We start from the raw sequence: 26,888 nt of genomic DNA on the forward strand, positions 1-26,888 counted from the left end.
CCACTTGGCCTCGACCCAGCAAAAGAACAGGTAATTTTGGTATTTTGCTGAATTAGCAGCAACATAAACTGGCAACACAAGTTCATTTTTTAATCAGTCCCGAGAAAGCAGAGAGCCACCAATAGTCCGAATTTATAGGCAGAGTGAAATAGAGAACACGGATGGAAAAATTATTATTATTATCAGCACTTAGCCAGGTCCAGTCGACTCATTCTGGGGAAAAAAGACCAGAGGTGGCAAATCCAGGTTCAGAAAGTAAAAATCTTGCAACAGTTTGGCTTTAGCCACAGGTGATAGTTAGCTAGCTCCGTAGCTAGCTCCCATGGTGCTCATTTACCTGCTAGGGAGCGAGCTAGCTATCTAGCTAGCACTCTGGGCTAAGGCCAAACTGTGGACGGGTTTTTACTTTCTGGACCTGGATTTGCCACCTCTGAAAAATACTAACACAACCATCATACATAAATATCAGAAGTATCAACATGATCATTGATCATTGAGTTTAATACTATATTTAAAGGAGATGCAACCTAAAAAACAATTCAAAAACTCAAAAGCATTTATTGGAAATGGTTTACCTTTCAAATAAAAACTTCACTGAAATCAGTGAATTGTGATCCAGTCATCCCAAAACTGGAAGAATGCCAACAAACTATTTTAGACATTTATATTATTGTTGGATCAACTTGGATGCTTCTTGTGTGTTGTGGTGAGGTCCTGACAAACTACACTTACAGTAGATGGACAACCATGACCATATTTGGCGCTGGCTGACAAGAAATAGACTGGTCCTTCCTGATTGTTTAGATGTGGCTCGTCAGCTCGTCAATATGTTTTAAGTATTGTTAAACCTCCCTCTATCACTGTGCCTTTTTTTTTACCCCCCTCATGGTATGTCATCAATCTTTTGCCCCACAGCGCAGGACACTGGGATGCTGCATTAATTATTAATCGACACCTCTATTTTCTCCTTGCTGTTTTCATTTCAGAACTCAGCCAAAATCGTTTGCCTGCTGTCACTCTGAAATCACTCTGCCACCATCTCTCTGATCGGATGCGCTGAGATGTCATCACAGGCACGCTCCATCCAAATAAGCGAAGTGCGCATTAAGTTTGATAAATAAAAAACTGAATTTTTTTACATGATCTGCAAATTAAAAGTATGATAAAGAAACAAATTCCAACACTTCGGGGTACGCTCCAACCGCCTGTACACTTCGGGGTACGCTCCAACCGCCTGTTTTAGCTAAAGATATTACCAAGGGGTAGGGGGGAGCGGGGGCTGTGGACCGGTGGGGTGCCTGGCGGGCCTGCCGTGCCCCGTCCTACTGCGTTGGGTTGGGGGAGCGGGCCGTGTTGGGGTAGGGGGGCGCTCCTGGCTCCTGGGTTTGCTCTCCGGCCGGTGGCTCCTGCGGTGCCCGGGGGTTGTCCCTTGGCGCTGCCGTGGTCTGGGGGCCCTGAGGTGTTGCGCTTGCTCTGTCCTGGCAGGGGTCGACGGCTCCCCTCTTTGGTGGAGATTTTCATGCATGCCAGATCCACCACACCAGCATCTATCGAAACTCAAACACAATCTGCTTCTTCCTCTGGTCGTTGAATCGGTGGAGGCTGGTGTCTGTGGATCTCACTCTGCTTCATCTGTCCTTCCTTCCTTTCTTCAGTCTCTCCTTTGGTCTCTTGAGGTCTCTCTGATTTGTTAGAATTTAGATGTTTCTGGGGTTGGTGAAAGACTCTGGTTGGTAACCCGGTGGGTAGTAGGTAATGTCTGGTCGGTGCTGGATTTCACTTTCCTTTCTTTGCTTTGATCCTTCCTCGGGTCTCCTGACAACCTCACGACTCTAGCTGGATTCTGAAGTATTCGGTTTAGGTGAATGGTATGGGATTTTTAATAGGTTTTAGGTGAACTAATGAGTACACACACGCACACACGCAGGCATGCACGCACACACACACGCACACACACACATACACACGCACATGCACATACTCACCCACATACAAAATATAAATTAATAAAAAAAATATATAAAAAAAAAATAATAAAAAAATAAAATAAAAAATAGAGCAATGATGACATGTCAAATCGGTAAAATTACCGAATGAACAATACTGAGCTCTCCAGAAAAATACATTTAAAAAATTAAAAAAAAAGTTTGCGCATGCGTGAAAAAAAAAAGTGAGGCTTTCAACTAACCATCATTTGAATAGCGGAGATTAGAGTGGTGACAGTTTTTGCATAACTGTACACCTTAAGGTACAGATTGAAAAAACATGGGATTTGCTGCTACTCTTTCCAAATCTTCCAAAATCTTATAAAAGTACGATGATGACGGTGTGTTACGTCAAACGCAAAAAAAACACGTTTATCCCAGTGACAAGTTTAGCCGTTTTTATTGTTAATGTTGCGTTTAAATAGTAAAGCTGAGGGTGGTTTGTGACAAGAGGGCATACCATATGTAGCAGTTGCGTACTGCCACTCCTAAATGAATGTAGAGGTAACACTGAGTGGGATTTGAGATAATTTGTTGACCTTTTATTTTGCTCAACACTCTACACATTCTCCATCTATTTGCAACCTTAGAACAGTTAAAACCAGTTAAGACCAAATTTGGCACATATACTGACATTTGTTTAGGCTATGTCACCCCTGTGTGGGCACGGCTAGGACAGTATATGAACAGGGAAAAGAGGTGGCAAATCAAGGTCCAGAAAGTAAAAAACCCTGTCACAAGGGGTTTTTGCTAGGGAGCTAGCTAGCTAGCATCTGGGGCGAAAGCCAAACTGTGGCAGGGTTTTTACTTTCTGGAATTGGATTTGCCACCTCTGACAGGGAATCATTGTGGCAGGGTTTTTACTTTCTGGAATTGGATTTGCCACCTCTGACAGGGAATCATTTTGGGTTAGACTTCCGCATTTGTTTGGTTGTTAAGGCTCCATGGCCTTGTAGTCGATCATTCTGGTCTTTTGGTATTAAACCTGTTAGAATTAAACTCACAGTGCCCTGTCTGGTCATTCATAGTATCGCAAGCACCAAAGACAAAAGAGTTGCCAGTAGTTGGACACAACTTAATTGTCCACTGTCCAAGTTCTTGCCACAGGGCCACATGATTAACCAGCACGTAACATCTAAATAGAGTTCCTGTGAGATTTGCTTTGGTGAGACAACTCGTGGCATCTCATAATGCTTTGAGCAGAACATCGTGTTGGAGCAACCTTACTCACTGGATGGCTCTATTTGACTTTTTTTCCCCGAGCTTAAGGGCATCATCAAGTTGATAACTAAGCTTTGAAGAATCCTTCAAGGACTGCATGTAGGCTTTACACTCCAGAGGGCTTACTTCAAAAGGGAAAAAGGTTGTTCTTCGGTTAACAGTCACAAGAAATTCTACAGATGGTAACTTCTAAATGACGATATTTGTATTTATCTGTAGTAATGTACCTGCAGCAAACACCATTGCATATTGTGCCTAATTTCATATCCAAATGAATCTTTTATCTGATTAAAATAAATGTGCAATTGATTAATACCTTATACTACATTATCAGCTAAAACTCCATATAATCTTCATCTTTTCTTCATTTCCTTTCGACTTTTCCCTAAAGGGGTCGCCACAGCAAATCGGTTGCCTCCATCGAACCTTGTCCTCTGCATCCTCTGCTCTCACACCAACTACCTTCCTGTCCTCTTTAACTACATCCATAAACCTCCTCTTTGGTCTTCCTCTAGACCTCCAGCCTGGCATTTGGAAACTCAGCATGCTTCTGCCAATATACTCACTATCTCTCCTCTGGACATGTCAGTCTGGGCTCCCTGACTTTATCTCCAAAGCCTCTAACATGTGTTGTCCCTCTGATGTACTCATTCCTGATTCCATCCATCCTGGTCACTCCCAAAGAGAACCTCAGCATCTTCATATTTGCCACTTCCAGCTCTGTCTGTTCCTCAGTGGCACTGTGTCCAGACCAAACAACATCGCTGGTCTCACCACAGTTTTATAAACCGTTCCTTTCATTTGAGCTGAAACTCTTCTATCACACATATCGCCTGATACTTTTCTCCACCCGTTCCAGCCTGCCTACACACGCTTCATCACTTCTTTTCCACACTCTCCATTGCTCTGGACTGTTGACCCTAAATACTTAAACTCCTCCACCTTGGTCTCTTCTCCCTGTAACCATGGAGATTCCTGTCTAACTTCATTTGTCATTCTGCCCATTACCATAGCAAACAAGAAGGGGCTCAGAGCTAATCCCTGATGTAGTCCCACCTCCACTTTGAACTCCTCCGTCACACCTACAGCACAATTCACCACTGTCTTATAGTCCTCATACATGCCCTGCACCACTTGAACATACTTCTCTGCCACTCGAGACCTCCTCATACAAAACCACAGTTATTTCTGGGCACCCTGTCATAAGCTTTCTCCAGATCGACAAAGACACAATGCAGCTCTTTCTGACCTTCTCTGTAATTCTCCATAAACATCCTCAAAGCAAATACTGCATCTGTGGCACTCTTTTTCTTGGCATGAAACCATACTGCTGCTCACAAATGTTCACCTCTGCCCTCAGTCTAGCTTCAACTACTCTTTTCCATAGCTTCATTGTGTGGCTCATCAGCTTTATTCCTCTGTAGTTGCCACAACTCTGCACGTCTCCCTTGTTCTTAAAAATGGGCACCAGCACACTTTTCCTCCATTCCTCAGGCATCTTCTCACTATCTAAGATCTTGTTGAACAACCCCGTCAGAAATTCTACTGCTACCTCTCCTAGACACTTCCATACCTCCACAGGTATATCATCAGGACAGAGTGCCTTTCCACTCTTCATCCTCTTCAATGCCCTTCTCACTTAATCCTTACAAATTTTTGCTACTTCCTGGTCCACAATAGTCACCTCTTTTACACTTCGTTCTCTCTCATTTTCTTCATTCATCAACTCTTCAAAGTACTCTTTCCATCTTCCCATCACACTACTGGCATCTGTCAACACACTTCCATCCCTATCCTTTATTAACCTAACCTGTTGCACGTCTTTCCCATCTCTGTCTCTTTGCCTTGCCAACCTGTATAGATCAGTCTCTCCCTCCTTACTATCCAATCTAGCATACAAGTCCTCGTGAGCCTCTTGTTTGGCCTTTGCCACTTCTACTTTCACCCTACGCTGCATTTCCCTGTACTCCTTTCTAGTTTCTTCAGTCCTCTCAGTGTCCCACTTCTTCTTAGCTAACCTCTTTCTCTGGACCCACTTCTGCACCTCCTCATTCCACCACCAAGTCTCCTTATCTCCTTTCTTTCCAGATGACACACCAAGGACTGTCCTACCTGTCTCCCTGATCACATTTACTGTAGTTGTCCAGTCACCTGGAAGCACCTCCTGACCATCCAGAGCCCGTCTCAACTCCTTCCTGAAAGTCATACAACACTCTTCCTTTTTCAGCTTCCACCATTTCGTCCTCTGCTCTGCCTATGCTGTAAAACTCCATATAATACACACTCAATTATGGGCCAAAAATAGACATATCCTCTACTTAGGTCAATTTGACTCAACATTGGGTCAAAAATTGGTCATATAGTTCAGATAGTCTCATTTTATCTGAAACTATGGGTTATTTTATACAATTGGATCAGATGTTCTACTTAGGTTAATTTTGACCCAACAAAAATGGGGCTATTTTGTTTAAAATAACCCAGAAAGTTGGATCAGATCCTTTACTTGGGTCAATTTGACCATCTTTCTGGGTTGTTTTGCAGAAAAAAAGGTAATTTTGTGTAAAACAACCAAGAAAGTTGGGTCACATTGACCTATAATCGGTCAATTTTTTATCCATAATTGTGTTACTTTTGACCCAGCTGTTTTTAGAGTGCATGATATAAACTTTACACTCTAAAAACAGTTGGGTCAAAAATAACCCAACTATGGTCCAAAATGGACCAATCGATTTGACCCAACTTTGAGTCAAAAAATTGGTCTTTCAGCGTAAAACTCATAAACATTGGTCAGATATTTTACTTGGGTCAAATAATTGGGTCATTTTGTATAAAATAACCCACAAAGTTGGGTCAAATTGACCCGTAAATTGGATCGATCAGTTATTTATCCATAATTGGGTAACTTTTGACCCAACTGTATTTAGATAGCAAGATAATTTGATAGCAATTGCAAAAGTATGTGATGCTTGTTTTAAATGACCTCATTATTGTTATGAATTCTATTTTAAAGCAGAAACAAGCTTTACCATACCTTGAAGCTGTTCAATTAGAGTCCAGGCCATCCGAGAACCTTGGGCATCAAATATTACATGACCCTGAAAGAAACAGGCAGAATTTTTATGTTTTAACACCTCTCTCCATGCATTGCACTTTGCACCTCTCTCTATATTCATCCGTCTAATAATACCTCATTGCTGATCCCTCTCTCACTCCCTGCACCTCATCATGATGTGCTCATTTTCTCTTGGGGTTTTTTGTACTCACTGAAACTCCTTCGAAAGAGCTGGTGTTGAGGGCACGGTAGATTTCAGCTGTGACATCTCGGTTGTTGTAATTGAAATCTTCCAGGCGGCGGCCCTTGGCCTTCAGAGGTCCCACAGTCTTGTTGAGAGCCAGAGCCAGAGCCCACACAGCGTCGTAAGCGAGGGGGGCTTCTTGAAAACCGCCAGTCTCTTCTGAGTTTTTACCCCCCAGCTTTGACATCAATTGGTCGAGAAATTCCTGGGAGGTCTAGAAAGAAAGATGAATACAGGTGCTTTAGTTAGCTTGTATTTAGGTATTTTCAACATTCACTTTAAAGATCTGTAAAGGGTGATGCACTTATCCTGGAGTTTATTTACATTCAGCAGGTTTGGTTAGTTCAAAACAAATTCTGGATTGTATTCTGTGACATTGTTGTTTAGTTGGTTGAATGGTGAAGAGGTATTAAATGACAGCTGGCGACTGGCTATAGAAATGATATACAGTATAACTGTATGTACAATAGATAATAAAACAAAAAATACACGGATTGAGCACCGACAGAAGCAGGTTAACATCCGTCGAGCGGGGTGAGCACAGATGGTTACTATCATTCCGTGTATTTTTACGAGGCCTCGTGTCAAAAAAGCATTTGCCAATAATGCGGAAGCACCCTGCAAAAGACGGTAATTGATGATTAACAGAAGTGCCCAGCTCTGATAATTACTGTACTTTCATTAAACAGCATTAAAGCTTTACTTTGTAACAATTTTGCCCAAAAGATCTTTACAATAGCCTTTTTAATTGACCATTTATGACTGGAACATTTTTTAATTAGTAGATTAACACCTTAGCTGTTCGTAATGGAAACTCCTAAAAGCCTCTGGCCAATAGATTTCCGACTGGATTCGGGTTCAAATTTCCTGCCCTCTGTCTACGGATGTGCACATTGTGTACGTGAAGGGAAAATGCAGTTTCATTTTTCAGCCATAGGTGGCAGTAGTGATTCAAAATTCAATTTTCTGCGTTCAGTAGCTTTAAGCTTTAGGTCATTTGGAATGATAGCATGTTTCATTTTTTAAAATTGAGTTGTACAGGTCACATTAACTAATTTGCTCCCAAAATTGTAAAAATAAGTTACATTTGAAATGTTTTAAGTATCCCAAAGACATATTTATACGTTTTGTATGTTTTTTTATGCTAGAGCATACAGAAGGCTTTGATGCAGTCTCTCAACTGCAAAGAACGGTTGATAATGGTAACGGTAGTTTTTACACAAACGGCTAGCTGGTGGCAGCAGAGCATAGGAAATGAACCAGGACCATGTGGAAAAAACCCTCAATTACTCAGAATTCTAAATAGATTTGTGAATAATGATTAAACTTTGCTATAAAACGGAAACAGATAAAAATATACTTTTTTTCCTGATGAACGAAGAGACTTTAATCTTTCTTTTGGTAGGTTTCATGTTTTTATAACAATAGAACACAATATCCTGTGGGCCTTGCAAAATCAGTCAAAATCTAGTAAAACAGCTGGGAGTGAAGGCGATTGTTTTAGTAAAAATGGCTGGGAGTGAATGAGTTAATGGTGATTTTTCTTTATATCTTAATTTCCCCCCACACATTTTATCAAAAAAAAATTTAAATCACAATTTTTTTTTACAATTTAATCCTTATATGTCTCCCACAATTCTTTTTGCATTTGTATTAATTTAAGAATTTTTTTGCTACATATCAGCATATTGCCATCACCTAATAAAAATAATTTAAAACTATCCTTCAAAGCATATACTTTTAAGAGAAGATGACTGGTAATATAACATATACAACATATTTTGTATAGTCCTTCCTTTAAAGTTTACATTGCAGACAGGAGAGCATCTCTATATTTTCTTCCATTCTGAGTCGCAAGAGACAAGTGGCCCATACTTAATTCTGTACGGGTATGGCATGTCCATAGAGTGTGCAGTAGTATATCACAGGGACAAAACCAGGCTAGATACATTTTACATCAATTATTAATTCCCACAAGAAATGCTACACTGACTATTCACCCAAAAGGAAATCAGTCAGTGGTCCAAAAGTCATTAATAATGACTCGTGTTATCATGTCTTGAATACAGCTAAGAGCAGTGCCTTCTCAAACCCTTTGAAATTGACACTATTAAATCTTTCATACCATCATTCTGTGTTCCAGTTTCATTTTTTAAAGAATGAAACAGATTACTTCAACTTTTACATAAGATAGATAGCGTGACAAATTAGAAAATATATAAATAAATAAATAATGTGTGTCTTTTCATGAATCTTCCCCACGTGAACCTCTTGTAAGGTCACTGAATTATTTCATAAATTAACTAACCTTAACGGCTCGAAGCAATCCATAAAGTCAAAGTAAAGTCATTGTACGCTTGCTCAGGCTGAAAACACAGGTGCACAACGTAGAAATTTATTGTGATCAAAACGATTGCTCCACAAAGTCAGCAGGGTGTAGCATCATGAAGTGATGCTGAATAAAAATGTGCTGAAGCACTGATAGGCGCAGCACAGTGAGAGGGCAGTGGCACAAGAGAATGAGGGGGAACAGAGCTGAAGCATGTTATGATAGATATTTGCTTCTTTTTTTTTTTTAAAGCTGCCTCGTTGAGCCTTGATGCAATTTCCTAGCAATACACATTATGAGGTCAAACGCTGAACTGACAACCATTATCACCAATTAGAGGCAAAGTAATGAAAGGCTTCGCGGTGATGCTCTGTAATTATTTATTAGGTGGCTTATTTAAGAATTGGTGTTATTGTGTACAGCAATACAGTTTTGGAGCTTTTGAATAATGTAACCTAGTCAGCAGTCACAAGAAGGAGTCATGCCATATCACCTACAACAAAACTCATTGTCAACTGAATTTCTGCCAAATGTTCTATTGTGAAAACTTAATGCAGAAATCTGTCTGAAATACGGTAGTTTCCACCACTTTTACAGCTGTTGCCAATATCAGTAAATCATGCGCAACATGCCTACGGATAGCGTGTGCAATCTGTAAGAGCAGTGGTTCTCCAATTTATTTTTATTTTTTATAACAAGTAACACCCAAAAATAATATATAAGATAGAGGTTGTATTCTAAAAGTTGTACTATTGCAAGAAAAGAAAGGCACAGTTTGCCAAGAATGACCAAATTTTACGTGAAAAAAACGTCCATCCATCCATCCATCTTCTACCGCTTATCCAGGGTCGGGTCGCGGGGGCAGCAGCTTTAGCAGGGAAGCCCAGACTTCCCTCTCCCCAGCCACTTCAGCCAGCTCCTCCGACGGGATCCCAAGGCGTTCCCAGGCCAGCCAAGAGACGTAGTTTCTCCAGTGTGTCCTGGGTCGTCCCCGGGGCCTCCCGCCGGTGGAACATGCCCGGAACACCTCCCCAGGGAGGCGTCCAGGAGGCTTTCAGGAGGCATCTGAACCAGATACCCGAGCCACCTCAACTGGTTCCTCTCAACGCGGAGGAGTAGCGGCTCGACACTGAGTCCCTCCCGGATGACCGAGCTTCTCACCCTATCTCTAAGGGAGAGCCCGGACAACCTGCAGAGGAAACTCATTTTGGCCGCTTGTATCCGGGATCTTGTTCTTTCGGTCACGAGCTGTGGGTCGTGACCGAAAGAACAAGATAGGTGAGCGCAGGAACGTAGATCGACCGGTAAATCGAGAGCTTTGCCTTTCGGTTCAGCTCCTTCTTCACCACAACGGACCGATACAGCGTCCGCATCACTGTCGACGCTGCACCAATCCGCCTGTCGATCTCCCACTCTAACCTACCCTCACTCCACCCCAAGATATTTGAACTCCTCCACTTGGGGCAGGATCTCATCCCCGACCTGGAGAGGGAACTCCACCCTTTTCCGACTGAGGACCATGGTCTCGGATTTGGAGGTGCTGATCTTCATCCCAACCGCTTCACACTTGGCTGCGAACCGCTCCAGTGAGAGCTGGAGATCACGGCTTGAAGAAGCCAACAGCACCACATCATCTGCAAAAAGCAGAGATGCAATGTTGAGGCCACCAAACCGGACCCCCTCAATGCCTCGGCTACGCCTAGAAATTCTGTCCATAAAAGTTATGAACAGAATCAGTGACAAAGGGCAACCTTGGCGGAGTCCAACCCTCACAGGAAACAAATTCGACTTACTGCCGGCAATACGGACCAAACTCTGACATCGGTCGTACAGGGACCGAATAAAAAAACCAACTTTAAATTACACATAGAGTCATATTATCACAAGAAAGAAAATGTATATGACAAAGTTAGGATATTTTGGGAAAAACAATACCCAAGAGTTTACAGGATTTAAGTCAAAATTTTGTGAGAATAAAATAAAAATGTGAGACTAAAGATGGAATACTACAAAATAAATAAATAAATAATAAAAATACAAGAGAAAAAAATACATTTGCAATTTATGAAAATAAAGTCAAAACACAAGAGATTTTTTTTTTTTTTACAAAAATAAAGTTAAAATGCTAAAAGCAAAACAAAAAAAAACCTTTCAGTAATGAACTTCACCCAAGTAAGGATTAAATTCAAATATATTGTACTTAAAAGGTAAATATTAAAAAACATACCTAAATAAAGTTCCAAAATTATCTTAAAGATTAAATGCAAAGCTTAAAAGTGAAATACAACTGAACTGTACTTTGCCAGTAAATCATTAGGGTAACACTAGAGCGAGCCCACATACCACTGGTGGTAATAGTGTCACACTTTTGAGATTCACTGCATTTGAATCACTGTATCTTTTATGTGGTACCCACCATGTTTATGTAGTCATAGCACACAATATTCTGTTTGCCTTGAAAGATGAGTTAAAATACTCTAAATCGGCTGGCACTGTCGTGTTTTTTTTTTTTTTTTTGATAACGTGTGGCAGTAAAAGAGTTAAAATCAAGTCACTTCTTGTTGAAACAGGTCATTTCCTGTTGATATTAGGTCACTTCCTGTTGAAATCTGATAATTTCCCGTTGAAATCAGGTCACTTCCGGGTTGCTCCCTGTTGAAATCAAATCACTTTCTGTTGAAATCAGGCCACTTCCTGTTGTGATTGGGCCATTTTCCAGGTCACTTCCTGTTGATGTATGGCATTTTAGCTGTGATGTATTCTTGTAGTCCCCTATTGAGTATGCAGTTATCAGTATTGTTTTCATATTTTCCAGCTGCTTTGAACCATATAGCGATCATTCAATAAGCAAAGGGGTAGTGTCATTCTTCACATGAATGAGGTACTTACTGCGTCCCACTTTTATTTATTCAGTCATCTGAATTTGCATTATATTATGTAGAAGACGCCCATGGGAAAGATCTTTCATGAGAAATCCATCTGCCCAAATTGCAAAACAGCACTGCCAAGATAAAATACAGCAAAAAGTGGTAATACTTTTGGTCTGGTTTCAAAAACAGTAGTTTCATTTCCCGCTGTGATTATGTCATTACACTACATCAGGCTGCCTGTCAGCACAGAAGAAAATGTGGCCTGCAGCTGGAGATGTAATGACCCATGCAGCATCTTTGCACGCTCATAAGAAGCTGTTGATTTCTTGTGTATTGGCTTTTGTTGTAGTCTCAGTTCATCGCACAGTACAGCAGTACAACACAAGTGTATTGTATCTCTGTCACATATGACATCTTGCAATCAATTAATCAGTCAAAGGAAAAAAAGGAAAAAAGAAAAAAAACGTATTTGCTTCCATTCAACTTAAATGGATTTCCTCAGACTTTTACAAATTGCAATCAATTCAGTAGTCTATGTCAGCTCTTTTGAAACCCATTACTGGAAAAAAGACAGTTAAAGCTTTCATTTCATACAGTCTCGTCTCAGGGAGAAGAGAAACTTGACATGCCAGATGGTTGGTTTCATAAGGGCTTGTTTCACAAATCCATCTGAGAAAGTGCTGGTGTTAAATTACTTTAAAAAAGCAGACAGTATTAAAGAATGCCCTTATGATGAATATCTGACAAATGTATATCACATCCATTACTATCATACATATTAACAATACCATGCCACCATTTTAGCATGATTATAATTCAGTAAACAGACAATCAATAGAGTGTTTGGCACGTTTGCCTCAGTGTTCAAATCTTGGCTCACATTCGGCAGTAGGTGAATTGAAGACTATAAATTGACTGTGGTTGTGATTATAAATGTGAATGGTTTCAGTTGTCAATCGTAATTCCTTTTTTACGAATTCACTGAATCACAGATTTGAAAAAAAAAATAATAATTCTGGTCATACTTCTTATCTTATCTTCTATCTATCTTCAATATCGCAAAATTTTGCCGTGATTATATTTCAATAACTTAAAAGTATTAAATATGAGTGTTTACAGCCGCCAATATATGTAACACTGTCACCAGATGGGAAAACCAGGTCAAGAAAGTAAAAACCCTGCCAGAGTGTCAGGGCCCCCGCTTCCTCCCCATGAGCCCTTCCCATTTGTTCCCTGTTTGTGTGTATATGTGCGTGAGAAAATCACACTGCTGGGCGAGGTGGAGGAGACACAGCTGGAGCAGGAGCCAGGTGCATGTAATCGCAATCAGCAGCCTACAAAAGTCAGCCTTGGACTTCACTTCAGCGCTAGACCAACTCTGTCACAAAGTCAGTTGCATCCAGCTTATTGCCGGCCTTTGAGTAGAACGTTATCCTAATTACCACTCTTTGTCTAGATTTCCTGCACCTGAAGCTGTACCTTTGCCAGCCTGTGGATCGCCTACTCCCTACCCAGACCTCACCTCTGTACCTGAATGCTATCATGACCTTGGACAAGTCTTCTCTAGGGATTGTATTATGACTGTGCTATTGAGCTCCTGCCAGGAGCCACTCTCCCAAAAGGACGACTCTACATCTCACGGCCAGAGAGAGAAGCTATGGAGAAGTACATCACCGAATCCCTGGCTGCAGGTATCATCCGCCCGTCCTCCCCCCCTGTTGGTGCAGGTTTTTTCTTTGTGAGTAAGAAAGATAAGTCCTTAAGACATTGTATAGACTCAATCATCAATATCATATCAAGGGCTAAATAACATAACAATAAAAAACAAATACCCCATCCCCTTGATCGAGTCAGCATTCGCACCTCTCCATGGTGCTGGTATCTTTTCTTTATCTGCGCAACGACTATCATCTCGTCCGCATCAGAGAAGGTGAAGAATGGAAAACGGCGTTCAACACACCACTAGGGCACTACCAGTTCCTGGTCATGCCATTTGGGTTGACAAAACGCCCCCGCCGTTTTCCAGGCCCTGGTCAATGACGTCCTCTGAGACATGATTGACAAGTTTGTGTTTGTGTATCTCGATGACATTTTGATTTTTTTCACAGTCCATGTGCGGCTGGTGCTCCAAAGGCTCTTGGAGAACAGGCTTTTTGTCAAGGCCGAAAAGTGCGAATTCCATGTCCCCAAAACCACGTTCCTCGGCTATGTCATTGCTAAGGATGAGCTGCACATGGACCCAGCCAAGGTGACTGCTGTCTCAGAGTGGCCTAAACATACCGACCGCAAGCAGTTGCAGCGTTTCCTCGGATTCGCCAATTTCTATCGGAGATTCATTAAGAACTATAGTCGTGTTGCAGCCCCCCTCACAGCCCTCACCTCCATTGCCGTCCCTTTCCGCTGGTCAGAAGAGGCGGACACTGCATTTAGCAACCTCAAGAGCCGGTTCACGTCTGCTCCTGTCCTTTTCATCCAGACCTATCGAGACAGTTCATTGTGGGGGCCGTGCTCTCCCAACTGCTACCTGAGGACGGTAAGGTACATCCATGTGCTTTCTTGTCCCGTAAACTCTCCCCAGCAAAGCGCAATTACAGCATCGGTGACAGAACTCCTGGCTGTGAAAATGGCACTAGAGTGGCGCCATCTGCTGGAGAGTGCAAAACATTGGTTAAGAATGCACAGAGCGGACAAACCGACCCCAGAGGTGGGTCCCAAAGAACTCTATTTTTCCCTGATTGTGTCCGCTCCCAGGTTCTTGGATAGGCCCACACTTCCCGTCTGACCTGCCACCTGGGAGTCAACCGAACCCTAGCCATCCTGCGCCCATGCTTCTGGTGGCCGACTATGAAAACGGACACTCGGTCATTCATCACTGCATGCACGGTATGTGCTCAAAACAAAACATCTACCAGGCCCAGTTCCGGTTAATCCCGCCCATTACCAGTCCCCAGCCGTCCATGGTCCCACATAGCACTGGACTTTGTCACCGGCCTTCGTCCATCAAGAGGTAACACAGTCATACTTACCATAGTGGACAGATTTTCTAAGGTCGCCCACTTCGTTGCCCTTGCCAAACTCCCTTCCGCCAAAGAAACAGCTAACCTGTTAATACAACATGTTTTCCGTCTCCATAGCATTCCCCTAGATATAGTCTCAGACCGAGGTTCACATCCCTTGTCTGGAAATCTTTTTGCGCTGCGCTACACATTTCTGTAAGTATCTTCCGGTTATCATCCACAAACCAATGGTCAGACGGCAAGCACCAACCAACAGCTAGAAACCGCACTTCGTTGCATGTCACATGCTAACCCTTCCTCCTGGAGTACCCAATTGACGTGGCTTGAATATGCCCACAATACGCTGCCTAACGCCTCCCTGGGCATGTCTCCCTTCCAGTGCTCTCTGGGGTACCAACCTCCTCTCCTTCCCTCCCAGGAGAAGGAGATAGCAGTCCCATCCGTCCAATCCCACATACGGCGGTGCTCCAGCACATGGAAACGCGCTCGCACAGCTCTGCTCCGTGCTTCGGAGAGCTCCCGAACACATGCCGACCGCCGTCGCTTCCCTGCTCCTCTTTACGCGGTAGGCCAAATGGTTTGGCTGAGCACTAAGAATTTCCCATTGAAGGTTGAGTCCAAGAAGCTGTCTCCGCGATTCATCGGCCCATATGAAATCGAGCGCATAATTAATCCGTGCGCCATCCGCCTCAAATTGCCCGCCACTCTGCGTGTCCATCCAACATTCCATGTTTCTCAGATCAAGGCGTACTCTACCAGCCCGTTGTTCGCCGCTGCGGATGGTGGATGAGGACCCTGCTTAAACCGTGAGCCGCCTTCTGGATGTGGCCTCCAGTATCTGGTGGACTGGGCTGGTTATGGCCCGGAGGAGCGCAGCTGGGTCCCTCGTTGTTTCATCCTGGACAGTTCCCTCATCAGGGACTTAAACTGTCGTCGGGTGGCGCCCCTAGGAGGGGGGGGGGGGGGGTACTGTCAAGGCCCCCGCTTCCTTCCCATGAGCACTGCCCATTTGTTCCCTGTTTGTGTGTATGTGTGCATGAGAAAATCACACTGCTGGGCGAGGTGGAGGAGACACAGCTGGAGCAGGAGCCAAAACAAAAGTCCACTAATTAAAAAACTCGCAAGTGACTCTGTTTGCCTCCCGTGTCTGCACTCGGGTTTTCATCCCACGCTTTCGAACCCTAACACAGTTTGACTTTAGCCACAGGTGCTTCTCGTAATGACCTGCTGCAAGCACCTGTCGCTAAAGCCAAACTGAGGCAGGGTTTTTACTTTATGGACTTGGAATTCTAATCTCTGTAAATAGTAGATACTACATATGTTCTTTTTGATGCAATTTGTTTCCCAATTGTGTAAATGGGTGAAATAGGGGCATTAACTTTGTGTACTTGTGACCTTCATTCGTTTACTGGAGCCCTGCCACATTAAACATGGCGGACACTCAGTAAATGCTGATGACTTTTAAAATTGTTTACTTTAGATTCAAGACTCTACATAGTGTCTAATCTATCATTTTGCCTTTGCGATTAAGTTTAGTTAATATTTGACGAGCTAGAGCTAAACTGTCAAGCTAACCTAGCTATCTTAGCTTCATATTTCACACAGCTAGCTAGCAAGCTTACCTGTGTCTGACAGATGAAAAGTAAATGTCATAGATGTTGTGTCTCTTACTTCTGAGATATAAAACTTTGCTTTTTGCTCTCATCTTTCTCCCGATTCCTTCAAAATGAATCTTAGAGCTTGCTCCGTGACACTTTCTCAACAAGGCAGCGGCTAGGCCCCCCTCTCATAACGTAGCTTACCGGGTTTCCAGGTTAATAGCAAACATGACACACAAAAAATAGTAACTTTTCTTTCAAAAACATAAACACGACAGTATATTGAAAAATTGATTTTCAAATGTACACTGAATAACTCGTCAAACCATGGAGTTCAAGTCAAAGTCAAGTCATTTAGACCGAGTCGAGTCCAACTCAAATGACTGGATCCCCCACCTCTCCCATGCGTTCTTGAATAAACGCAGGCCACAACGCGACAATTGACAATTCTGGGCATTTCTGATATTTCCGCAATGCAACACAATGCAAATGCTTCCTTTACATGGTGAAAACAAACAGCGTATTTGTATTGCTTTTGCTTGAGACTAGCATACAAACCAGGCAGATTGTTATAGCAGTCAAACGACATTTCATCACATTTTGACATCAAAATAATCCTCACAAATCAAATTACAATGATCCAAAGTCCAACACTTTTCAGTGAGCGGAGCTTCCTTTCACCGAGTTGACCGCCATTTTGACTTATGACATAAGCTCGGAATTGTTATTAGTCATGTAGCAATGGCCTGAGTTTGCCTTGAGGAAAATTATTAGCAAAGGACAGAAAATTCCTTCTTATTAACTCTTTGACCGCCATAAACGTTATAAAACGTTTAGCATAAACCTACGGAAGGGCGCCGAGGACGTTAAAAGACGTTCACTATGTTTTTTTTGTTTTTTTTTGGAAACGGGTGGAGTCATCACCTTATCGTGGTGGAGGGGTTTGCGTGTCCCAATGAACCTGGGAGCTATGTTGTCCGGGGCTTCATGCCCCTGGTAGGGCCACCCATGGCAAACAGGTCCTAGGTGAGGGACCAGACAAAGCATGGCTCGAAAGACCCCAATGATGAATACAAACTTTGGATTTTCGTTTCCCTTGCCCGGACGCGGGTCACCGGGGCCCCCCTCTGGAGCTAGGCCTGGAGGTGGGGCTCGAAGGCGAGCGTCTGGTGGCCGGGCCTACACCCATGGGGCCCGGCCGGGCACAGCCCGAAAAGGCAACGTGGGTCCCCCCTCCCATGGGCTCACCACCGGTGGAAGGGGCCAAAGGGGTCGGGTGCGCAGTGAGCTGGGTGGCAGCCAAAGGCGGGGGCCTTGGCGGTCCGACCCTCGGCTACTGAAGCTAGTTCTGGGGACATGGAATGTCACCTCTCTGACAGGGAAGGAGCCCGAGCTGATGTGCGAGGCTGAGAAGTTCCGACTAGATATAGTCGGACTCACCTCCACACACGGCTTGGGTTCTGGTACCAATCCTCTCGAGAGGGGCTGGACCCTCTTCCACTCTGGAGTTGCCCACGGTGAGAGGCGCAGAGCAGGTGTGGGCATACTCATTGCCCCCCGGCTGCGCGCCTGTGCGTTGGGGTTTACCCCGGTGAACGAGAGGGTAGCCTCCCTCCGCCTACGGGTGGGGGGACGGGTCCTGACTGTTGTTTGTGCTTATGCACCGAACAACAGCTCAGAGTACCCACCCTTTCTGGAGTCCTTGGAGGGTGTGCTGGAGAGCGCTCCCCCCGGGGACTCCCTCGTTCTGCTGGGGGACTTCAACGCTCACGTGGGTAATGACAGTGAGACCTGGAGGGGCGTGATTGGGAGGAACGGCCCCCCCGATCGAAACCCGAGCGGTGTTTTGTTGTTGGACTTCTGTGCTCGTCACGGACTGACCATAACGAACACCATGTTCAAGCACAAGGGTGTCCACATGTGCACTTGGCACCAGGACACCCTAGGCCGCAGTTCGATGATCGACTTTGTAGTCGTGTCATCGGATTTGCGGCCGTATGTGTTGGACACTCGGGTTAAGAGAGGGGCGGAGCTGTCAACTGATCACCACCTGGTGGTGTGTTGGCTCCGATGGCGGGGTAAGATGCTGGTCCGACCAGGCAGGCCCAAACGTATTGTGAGGGTCTGCTGGGAACGTCTGGCAGAATCCCCTGTCAGAAAGAGTTTCAACGCCCACCTCCGGCAGAGCTTCTCCGTTGTCCCGGGGGAGGCGGGGGACGTTGAGTCCGAATGGACCATGTTCCGTGCTTCCATTGTTGAAGCGGCCGATCGGAGCTGTGGCCGTAAGGTGGTTGGTGCCTGTCGGGGCGGCAATCCTCGAACCCGCTGGTGGACACCAGCGGTAAGGGATGCCGTCAAGCTGAAGAAGGAGTCCTATTGGGCCTTTTTGGCCTGTGGGACTCCGGAGGCTGCTGACAGGTACCGGCTGGCCAAGCGGAATGCGGCTTCGGTGGTCGCTGAGGCAAAAACTCGGACATGGGAGGAGTTCCGTGAGGCCATGGAGAACGACTTCCGGACGGCTTCGAGGAAATTCTGGTCCACCATCCGGCGTCTCAGGAGGGGAAAGCAGTGCGCCATTAACACTGTGTATAGTGGAGATGGGGTGCTGTTGACCTCGACTTGGGACGTCGTGAATCGGTGGGGAGAATACTTCGAAGACCTCCTCAATTCCACCAACACGCCTTCCTTTGAGGAAGCAGGGTCTGGGGACTCTGAGGTGGGCCCCCCTATCTCTGGGGTCGAAGTCACTGAAGTGGTTGGAAAGCTTCTCGGTGGCAGGGCCTCGGGGGTGGATGAGGTTCGGCCGGAGTTCCTAAAGGCTCTGGATGTAGTGGGGCTGTCGTGGTTGACACGTCTCTACAACATCGCGTGGACATCAGGGACAGTGCCTCTGGATTGGCAGACCGGGGTGGTGGTTCCTCTTTTTAAGAAGGGGGACCGGAGGGTGTGTTCCAACTTTAGAGAGATCACACTCCTCAGCCTCCCAGGTAAGGTCTATTCGGGGGTGCTGCAGAGGAGGATCCGTCGGGAAGTTGAATCTCGGATTCAGGAGGAGCAGTGTGGTTTTCGTCCCGGCCGTGGAACAGTGGACCAGCTCTACACCCTCAGCAGGATCCTTGAGGGTGCGTGGGAGTTCGCCCAACCAGTCCACATGTGTTTTGTGGACTTGGAGAAGGCGTTTGACCGTGTCCCTCGGGGAGTCCTGTGGGGGGTGCTTCGGGAGTATGGGGTACCGGGCCCCCTGATACGGGCTATTCGGTCCCTGTACGACCGATGTCAGAGTTTGGTCCGCATTGCCGGCAGTAAGTCGAATTCGTTTCCTGTGAGGGTCGGACTCCGCCAAGGTTGCCCTTTGTCACCGATTCTGTTCGTAATTTTTATGGACAGAATTTCTAGGCGCAGCCGGAGTGTCGAGGGGGTACGGTTTGGTGGCCTCAACATTGCATCTCTGCTTTTTGCAGATGATGTGGTGCTGCTGGCTTCTTCAAGCCGTGATCTCCAGCTCTCGCTGGAGCGGTTTGCAGCCGAGTGTGAAGCGGTTGGGATGAGGATCAGCACCTCCAAATCCGAGACCATGGTCCTCAGTCGGAAAAGGGTGGAGTGCTCTCTGCGGGTCGGGGATGAGGTCCTGCCCCAAGTGGAGGAGTTCAAGTATCTTGGGGTCTTGTTCACGAGTGAGGGTAGGTTAGAGCGGGAGATCGACAGACGGATCGGTGCAGCGTCTGCAGTGATGCGGACGCTGTATCGGTCCATTGTGGTGAAGAAGGAGCTGAGCCTAAAGGCAAAGCTCTCGATTTACCGGTCGAGCTGTGGGTCGTGACCGAAAGAACGAGATCCCGGATACAGGCGGCCGAAATGAATTTCCTCCGCAGGGTAGCCGGGCTCTCCCTTAGAGATAGGGTGAGAAGCTCGGTCATTCGGGAGGGACTCAGCGTCGAGCCGCTACTCCTCCACGTTGAGAGGAACCAGTTGAGGTGGCTGGGGCATCTGGTTCGGATGCCTCCTGGGCGCCTCCCTGGGGAGGTGTTCCGGGCATGTCCTACCGGTAGGAGGCCCCGGGGACGACCCAGGACACGCTGGAGAGACTACGTCTCACGGCTGGCCTGGGAACGCCTTGGGATCCCATCGGAGGAGCTGGCTGAAGTGGCTAGGGAGAGGGAAGTCTGGGCTTCCCTGCTAAAGCTGCTGCCCCCGCGACCCGACCCCGGATAAGCGGAATTGAAGACGGAACGGAACGGAACGGGTGGAGGAAAGCCTTGGGCAGCTGTGCTGAAAGTATCAGGCAGATCTGGTTAGTATAAGGACTCGTTTTGGCCCCTAGATGGCAGCGATGACTCTCTTTGCACAAGGTTGGATGGGCCGCCCACCGTGGGCGTCAATAGAAGACGTGAGGCGGAGCTAGAGTGTTGAGGGGACAATGGCTGATGAAGCCACAATGGCAACCGGTTGCAAGCAGCTCACGCTTGAGCATTTTTTTCAAAGACGGAAAGCATCGATCAATACTAAAAAGCGCATTGATGTCGACGATGATGATGACTCCGAGCTTGACGCCAAAGTTGGAAGCCTTGACGCGACCGTTATGATCACGTAGTAAGCCTCACCGGCTAAGCGCGGCTAGCGCTGCTAACGCCGGAAAACGCGCACAATAACCGACCGGGTACTTCTACACAATCGGACATTCGAGAGTTGTCGAAAAGCATCGAGCAATGCATTGATGATGATGATGATGATGATGGTGAATCCCGAGGTTGACGCCACAGTTGGACGCGGCCTTTATTCTCACGTCATAAAGCATCACCGGCTAGCTCTGCTAACGCCGGAGCTGCACATGCGGACATTTTGTCGGACAATGAAGAGTACCCCGAGTCCAATGCATATTCATCGGAGGAGCGGGTACAGTCTGATCACGGAGAAGACACTGTTTCTGGACTACGATGCCACCATGAATGGAGTGGATAAAATGGATCAGAACATCTTTTACCACCCGGTATAGCAACTGAAGGACATGAGGAAGCCAGACGTAACACCACCGTAACGTAACCGTAGCATGATCCTGATATTAGACTTGATGGCAACACACACTGCAGTATATACTTGCTATTCCCCGGAAAAAACGGCCTGCAAGAAAGTGTAGCTTCTGCACGCGAAGAGGCAATCGCAGTGAAACTAATCTGTTGTGCAAATCATGTTGCGTCTCCTTGCACGCAGGGGAGTGTTTCACAAAAAGATAAACTGTCGTTGAAACATCCACACAATTGTAAATAGCACCACAGTTGCACACATTTGTAAATAGTTTGCCAAATTGTTGTCAAATTGTTACACTGTTGAATGTAAATAAACGTATTTTGCTATCAAAAAACACTTTTTCATTCTTGGTGGTAGTGTTTTATAGAAGTAAAGCACTATTTAGGTGTTTGTGGCATCATTCATGGACAAAAAGAAGTGTAAAATTCACTAGAGTGCATGAAATAATATCGTTTCACTAAAAGCTTGATTTCTCCGTATTTTGGTCCAAAACAAGCGCATTTGGCTGAAACTAACCATTTTCTATTGTTGATTACTAAAGAACCGAATAAGGTAGAAACAGACTTTTTTTTTCTAATGAAAGATGAAAGTTCAATCTTTCATTTGGTAGTATGTGTGTTTCCATAGTCTAAACACAACATTTTCTGTGGACCTTGAAAGATCAGTCAAAATGCTTAAATCGGCTGGCACTGACGGCATCCCTTTTCTGAAAACGTCTGGCAGTCAAAGAGTTAAAGATACCTGATTAATCTCAGTTTTAGATAATTAAGCATTTTGTTAAAGATTGCATTAAGTTTTATTAGTAAACTGAATTCAAGAATTGTCACAAGTAATTATAAATGAACTCATTCATGCTATATAGCTGTAAGTGGCTACACAAGGTCTAAAAAGAGCTTGAAGCAGGCATGCGTCATAGGCATGTGATGACAACTTCTATCATCGGTAACCTGTCCACGAGTCAGGATTTACCCATAGCTGCAGCTATCATTGTGTATGCTGGGTGTAAATGACTAATTACTAAAAACAATTCATGCAACGCATCTCAAGAATTGTATTTTCTAAAAATCCTACTCGACCAGTTGTGTAACTGTAGCACTGCAAAGTGTAGCATAAATGTAATCTAAATGTAATGTTTGCTCACAGAGGGATTGTTACAGAGTCTGTTATTTTGAACTCAATTCAGTTTTGTTTATTTTGGTAAGTGTGTGGAGTCACTGCCATGAAAAGGCTTTCAAAAACTTCTCTCTTGTTTGCAGTGGTATTTGCGTAATTTTACACATTGATGCACAATGTTGATTTCATTTGGCATTGTTTTCTTGGCATTGCCTTAACTACACTGAATGGTTGCGCCAGCTGTGCTGTAATAGCAAGGGTATACAAAATGCAGTAGTGTTTATTTAAATGATTGCCACAATCATTTAGTTGTGGATGAATACATTTTAAATTACCTTTGATTAAAACCCTGGAGAACCCACGGGGTCAAATTTGGCCTCTATAAATTCTGCTACTCAAATAACAAAGACCTTTTTTTTTTATTTACAAATTTAACTTCAAAAGTCCAGAGTGCCACTTCTGACCCCTGCATGGGGCCATCTAGCGGATGAATATTGCACTTACATGAGCCAGAGTGGTGGTGACAAGATGGCTGGCAACAATCCAAACAAAATCATCTTCTCAGCAAACCATCAGATGGTAAAATTGTGTTTTTTTTGTTAATCTATTTAATATCATGTTGCAGAATGCTTAGGAGTATGTTTTATATGTATATTTTGATAAATTAGCAACTCTGAGCTAGTTAAAAAAACAATGGGTCAAAAATGACACTTTGGGTGTATGGGGTAAAAAATGTCAGCCACATTGGTTCTGGTGACTTTGTCACAGAGAATGGTGACAGTCTTGTATTTGGCTAAAGACTTGAAATTAGTTCATTTGTGTAATATATTTTACTAAGTTAAAGGTACAGGGACTAATAAATACCTATATATTTTCAGGGAGTATGGCCAGTTGCTCTTTAGGACAGGGAAAGCAACATAGAAAGTACACTGTAAGACAAGTATTGGAACAACTTGAAGCTGATGATAGTGACTTTGCCGCAGAATTGGACAGCGATAGTGATTGTGATGAATTGTTTCAACCGCATGAAAGTGAGGGTGGTGAATCTTCTGCCCAAGACAGTGACTCGCCCAATGACTCGTCCAGTGATGAAGATTTGCAATTTACAGAGACTGCAAGCCCACAGTTAGACCCTAATTGTGCCACAAAAACTTACAGGTGGCGAAAGAAAGTCTTTGAGTTACCTGACGTGAGTTTTCAAGGACAACAAGTTGAGTCATACCAGGATGCCACAACAGACACACCACTGGTTTACTTTCGCCGCTTTGTTTCCCTTGATATGTTGGAAAATTTTGTAGAACATACCAATCAGCACAGTGTTCAAAAACACGGGAAATGTGTAAACACTTCAGTAAAGGAGTTAGAACAAGTTCTTGGAATGTACCTCAGGATGGGATTAGTTCAAATGTCTGGAGTACGTCAGTACTGGGAAAGTGAAGTTCGTTATGGGCCTGTGGCAGACATAATGAGTCGCAACCGATTCAACTAGCTACTCTCTGTCATCCACTTTGTAGACAATGAAATGGCCAATGAAGAAGTAAAAAATGGATCGACTTTGGAAACTGAGACCATTTTTGGATTCTTTTCGGAGACAATGTCTGACAATTGCTTTTCGACAAAAACAATCCATTGATGAGATGATGGTGCCGTACAAAGGTAAATTTGGTGGCATAAGGCAATATATCAAAGGAAAGCCACATCCCTGGGGATTCAAAGTGTGGGCGCGCTGTTGTGTCACTGGCCTCCTGCACGACTTTGACATATATCAAGGAAAAGGTGGTGGCAATGGACAAAAAGGGCCAAAAAAGAGTCAGTTGGGAGTTGGTGGAGACATTGTAGTGAAGTTATGCGAATTGCTTGCAGAGAAAGTAAATTTCCTGATTTTTGCTGACAATGTCTTCACTTCCATGCCCCTCATTGAGAAATTATTGGCAAAGGGAATCTACTACACAGGAACTGTGAGGAAAAACCGTATGTCCAAGTGCAACCTGATACCTGACAAAGACCTGTCCAAGAAAGGCCGTGGATCCTACGATTATCAATTGGAGTCCAACACCAACACAGTTTGTTTGAAATGGCAAGACACGAAAGCAGTCCGTTTGATGTCAACATATGCTGGATCAGAACCTTTGAGAAAAGCTAGGCGCTGGGACAAGTCCAAAAAAGAGTACACCTACATAGATCAACCGAACATCATCAAAGAGTACAACGCTTCCATGGGAGGTGTTGACATGCTGGATGCGCATCTTGCACGCTGTAAATTTCGCATCAGGACCCGTCGCTGGTAAATGATACTTTTCTGGCACTTCATGTCTGTTGTGGTGATCAATGCATGGCTCCTTTACCAGCGTGATTGTGAGGCACAGGGAATCACTGGATCTAAAGTTCTCAAGCTTCGCAAGTTTCAGGGTTTGGTTGCTCTAGGTTTGGTTGAAGTCGGAACAGCAAGAAAGCGGGGTAGGCCATCAACTCCGAGCTCCTCCTCCCCCTCATTCCCGCCACCACCAAGATTTGTTCGAGTTTATCAGAGTGCAGATGTCCGTTTTGACCAAATCGGCCATTGGCGTGTCAAGGAGGAAAATCGCCGTCGAGACTGAAATGCACTGTGAAAAATGTGCAGTACCTCTCTGCATTAACAAAAAAATAAATTGTTTCAAAGACTATCACAATGTCTAGTGTGAGTTCTGACAGATTTTTGGATAAGAAAGACCAATGGTGTTTTTTTTTTCCAGCAGTGATTTTGACCGTGTTCTTATTTCCATTGGCCAAAGTGTGTTTGTACATTCAAAATCCAGTTCTAAAATGCAACAAATAAAACAAAAAAAATTATATTGTTCAATGTAGCTGTGTATTTGATTGATTATTTTCTTAAATTCGAAATAGTTTACTGACAGTTTTTGTTATTCAGATTTTTCGAAATGATACCCCTAAATCCCAAAGGGTCAAATTTCGCCCTAATCCTAAATTAGGCAATAAAGGGTTAAAATTGAAAAAACATATATTTTGGTGTTCAGTGAATTTATAGCAGTCATTTAATGTATAATTCATAATTTTCCAAAGAAGAAAAGGGTTCTTGGGTTCTCCAGGGTTAAAAGAGAAAATGAGCATCTCAACTCAAACTTAGTTTACTGCTTAAACAGAATTTGATTACATGTCGTTACTTGAAATTATAGAGGCAAACCGTTGCCAATGAACTATTTATTACCATAGGTTGTAAATAGAGCTGTCAAACGATTAGATTTTAAAATCAGATTAATCACATCTTAGAATTTTGATTAATCACAATGAAACGCTTAATTAAAAAGGCTTTTTTATCAAAAAAAAATTCCCGTCAAATTTGAAGAGCACCAGTTATGTGTTAATTCTTTTGACATTTAATGTTCTGAGGACGGCTTCAACGCTCATCCTCTTCTTTTTCTAATCAGTTAATTACTTGCATAATTTAAAATGACCCCAATATTTTGACATGAACAAATATTCTAAATGTGATATGCAACAATTTATTAAATGCTTTACTTTAATGCATGTAATTATGTTTATTGCTCAAACACGACCTGTGTTACCTTTAACGTAGCCAATCGCTGTCACGCTAAAGGATCATCTATGGTCAAAATTAATAGTACAATTAATCTGTGTTAATTCATGAATAATGCGATATTTTTTTGTTTATAATTAATCAGTTAATGCTTAAACTTCGACAGCACTAATAACTTTATGTTTTGTTATTAAATTTCAACAGCCTCATGTTTTAAAGGCTTCCCATTCAATTTGAACTCTACTACTTGATTCTTAGATCACTAATAGTCCCTCCAAGTTCCTTCTGTATAAGCTCCAATTCTAATCTTGTAGACCATGGGCTAACAATAGGTTTAGTTTTTATTAAGTTCCGTGACCACCCTATAGGATGGGGGTGAAATTTTGCACAAGTTTCCCCAAGAACCTTCTAAAGGACATCGATTTTTCACACGTGCAAATGTTGCACAACCCTATCCTCATTGATTTTTGAATTTGTATTTATTTATTTAAATCAGGACCATTTTTAGACCTTGTCATGCATCAATGGCAGCTCTTGACTGGTGGGTTAGCTGACTTTGATAGAGTGAAAAAAACTGAAGCCGAGCTACATTTCTAGGACAACGTCTAACTTCACAACAAAGACAGGTAAGCTAACAGCACAGTTCAGCTAGCAATACACAGGGCTTAAAGTAAAAAAAAAAAATCCTGAGCCTGAACTTTTTCTGGGGAGCGGTGGTGCAGTGTCCAACGTGCCGATTCGTTGTTCGACCGACATCAAGCCATTACTATTCGATTCGGCGCCGTGGATGGACTGGCCATTTGAGAAATTCGTGAAATTCCCAATGGCCAGTCCTCCCCAAGCGTCAGGTCATCTCTTTCATTATCCATTTATATTATGTATAAGTACAGTATGGCACT

At 43.9% G+C, this 26,888-nt stretch overlaps 1 protein-coding gene across 1 annotated transcript in view; it reads right to left on the reverse strand.

Annotated features, from left to right (window-relative positions):
* gabbr1b (gamma-aminobutyric acid (GABA) B receptor, 1b) overlaps nucleotides 1-26,888 on the reverse strand; it is a 299,674-nt gene that overhangs the window by 60,745 nt on the left and 212,041 nt on the right. Inside the window, exons 13-14 of the mRNA XM_086062376.1 lie at nucleotides 6,471-6,716; nucleotides 6,238-6,301 (exon numbers count right to left, since the gene is read on the reverse strand). Of these exons, the coding sequence (XP_085918502.1) occupies nucleotides 6,238-6,301; nucleotides 6,471-6,716 (310 nt within the window). The remainder of the gene's footprint in view (nucleotides 1-6,237; nucleotides 6,302-6,470; nucleotides 6,717-26,888) is intronic.

The sequence above is a fragment of the Leptonotus elevatus genome, chromosome 19 (genome assembly GCF_054856555.1).
Source record: "Leptonotus elevatus isolate MCC_2025b chromosome 19, RoL_Lele_1.0, whole genome shotgun sequence".
Classification (NCBI taxonomy): Eukaryota; Metazoa; Chordata; class Actinopteri; order Syngnathiformes; family Syngnathidae; genus Leptonotus; species Leptonotus elevatus.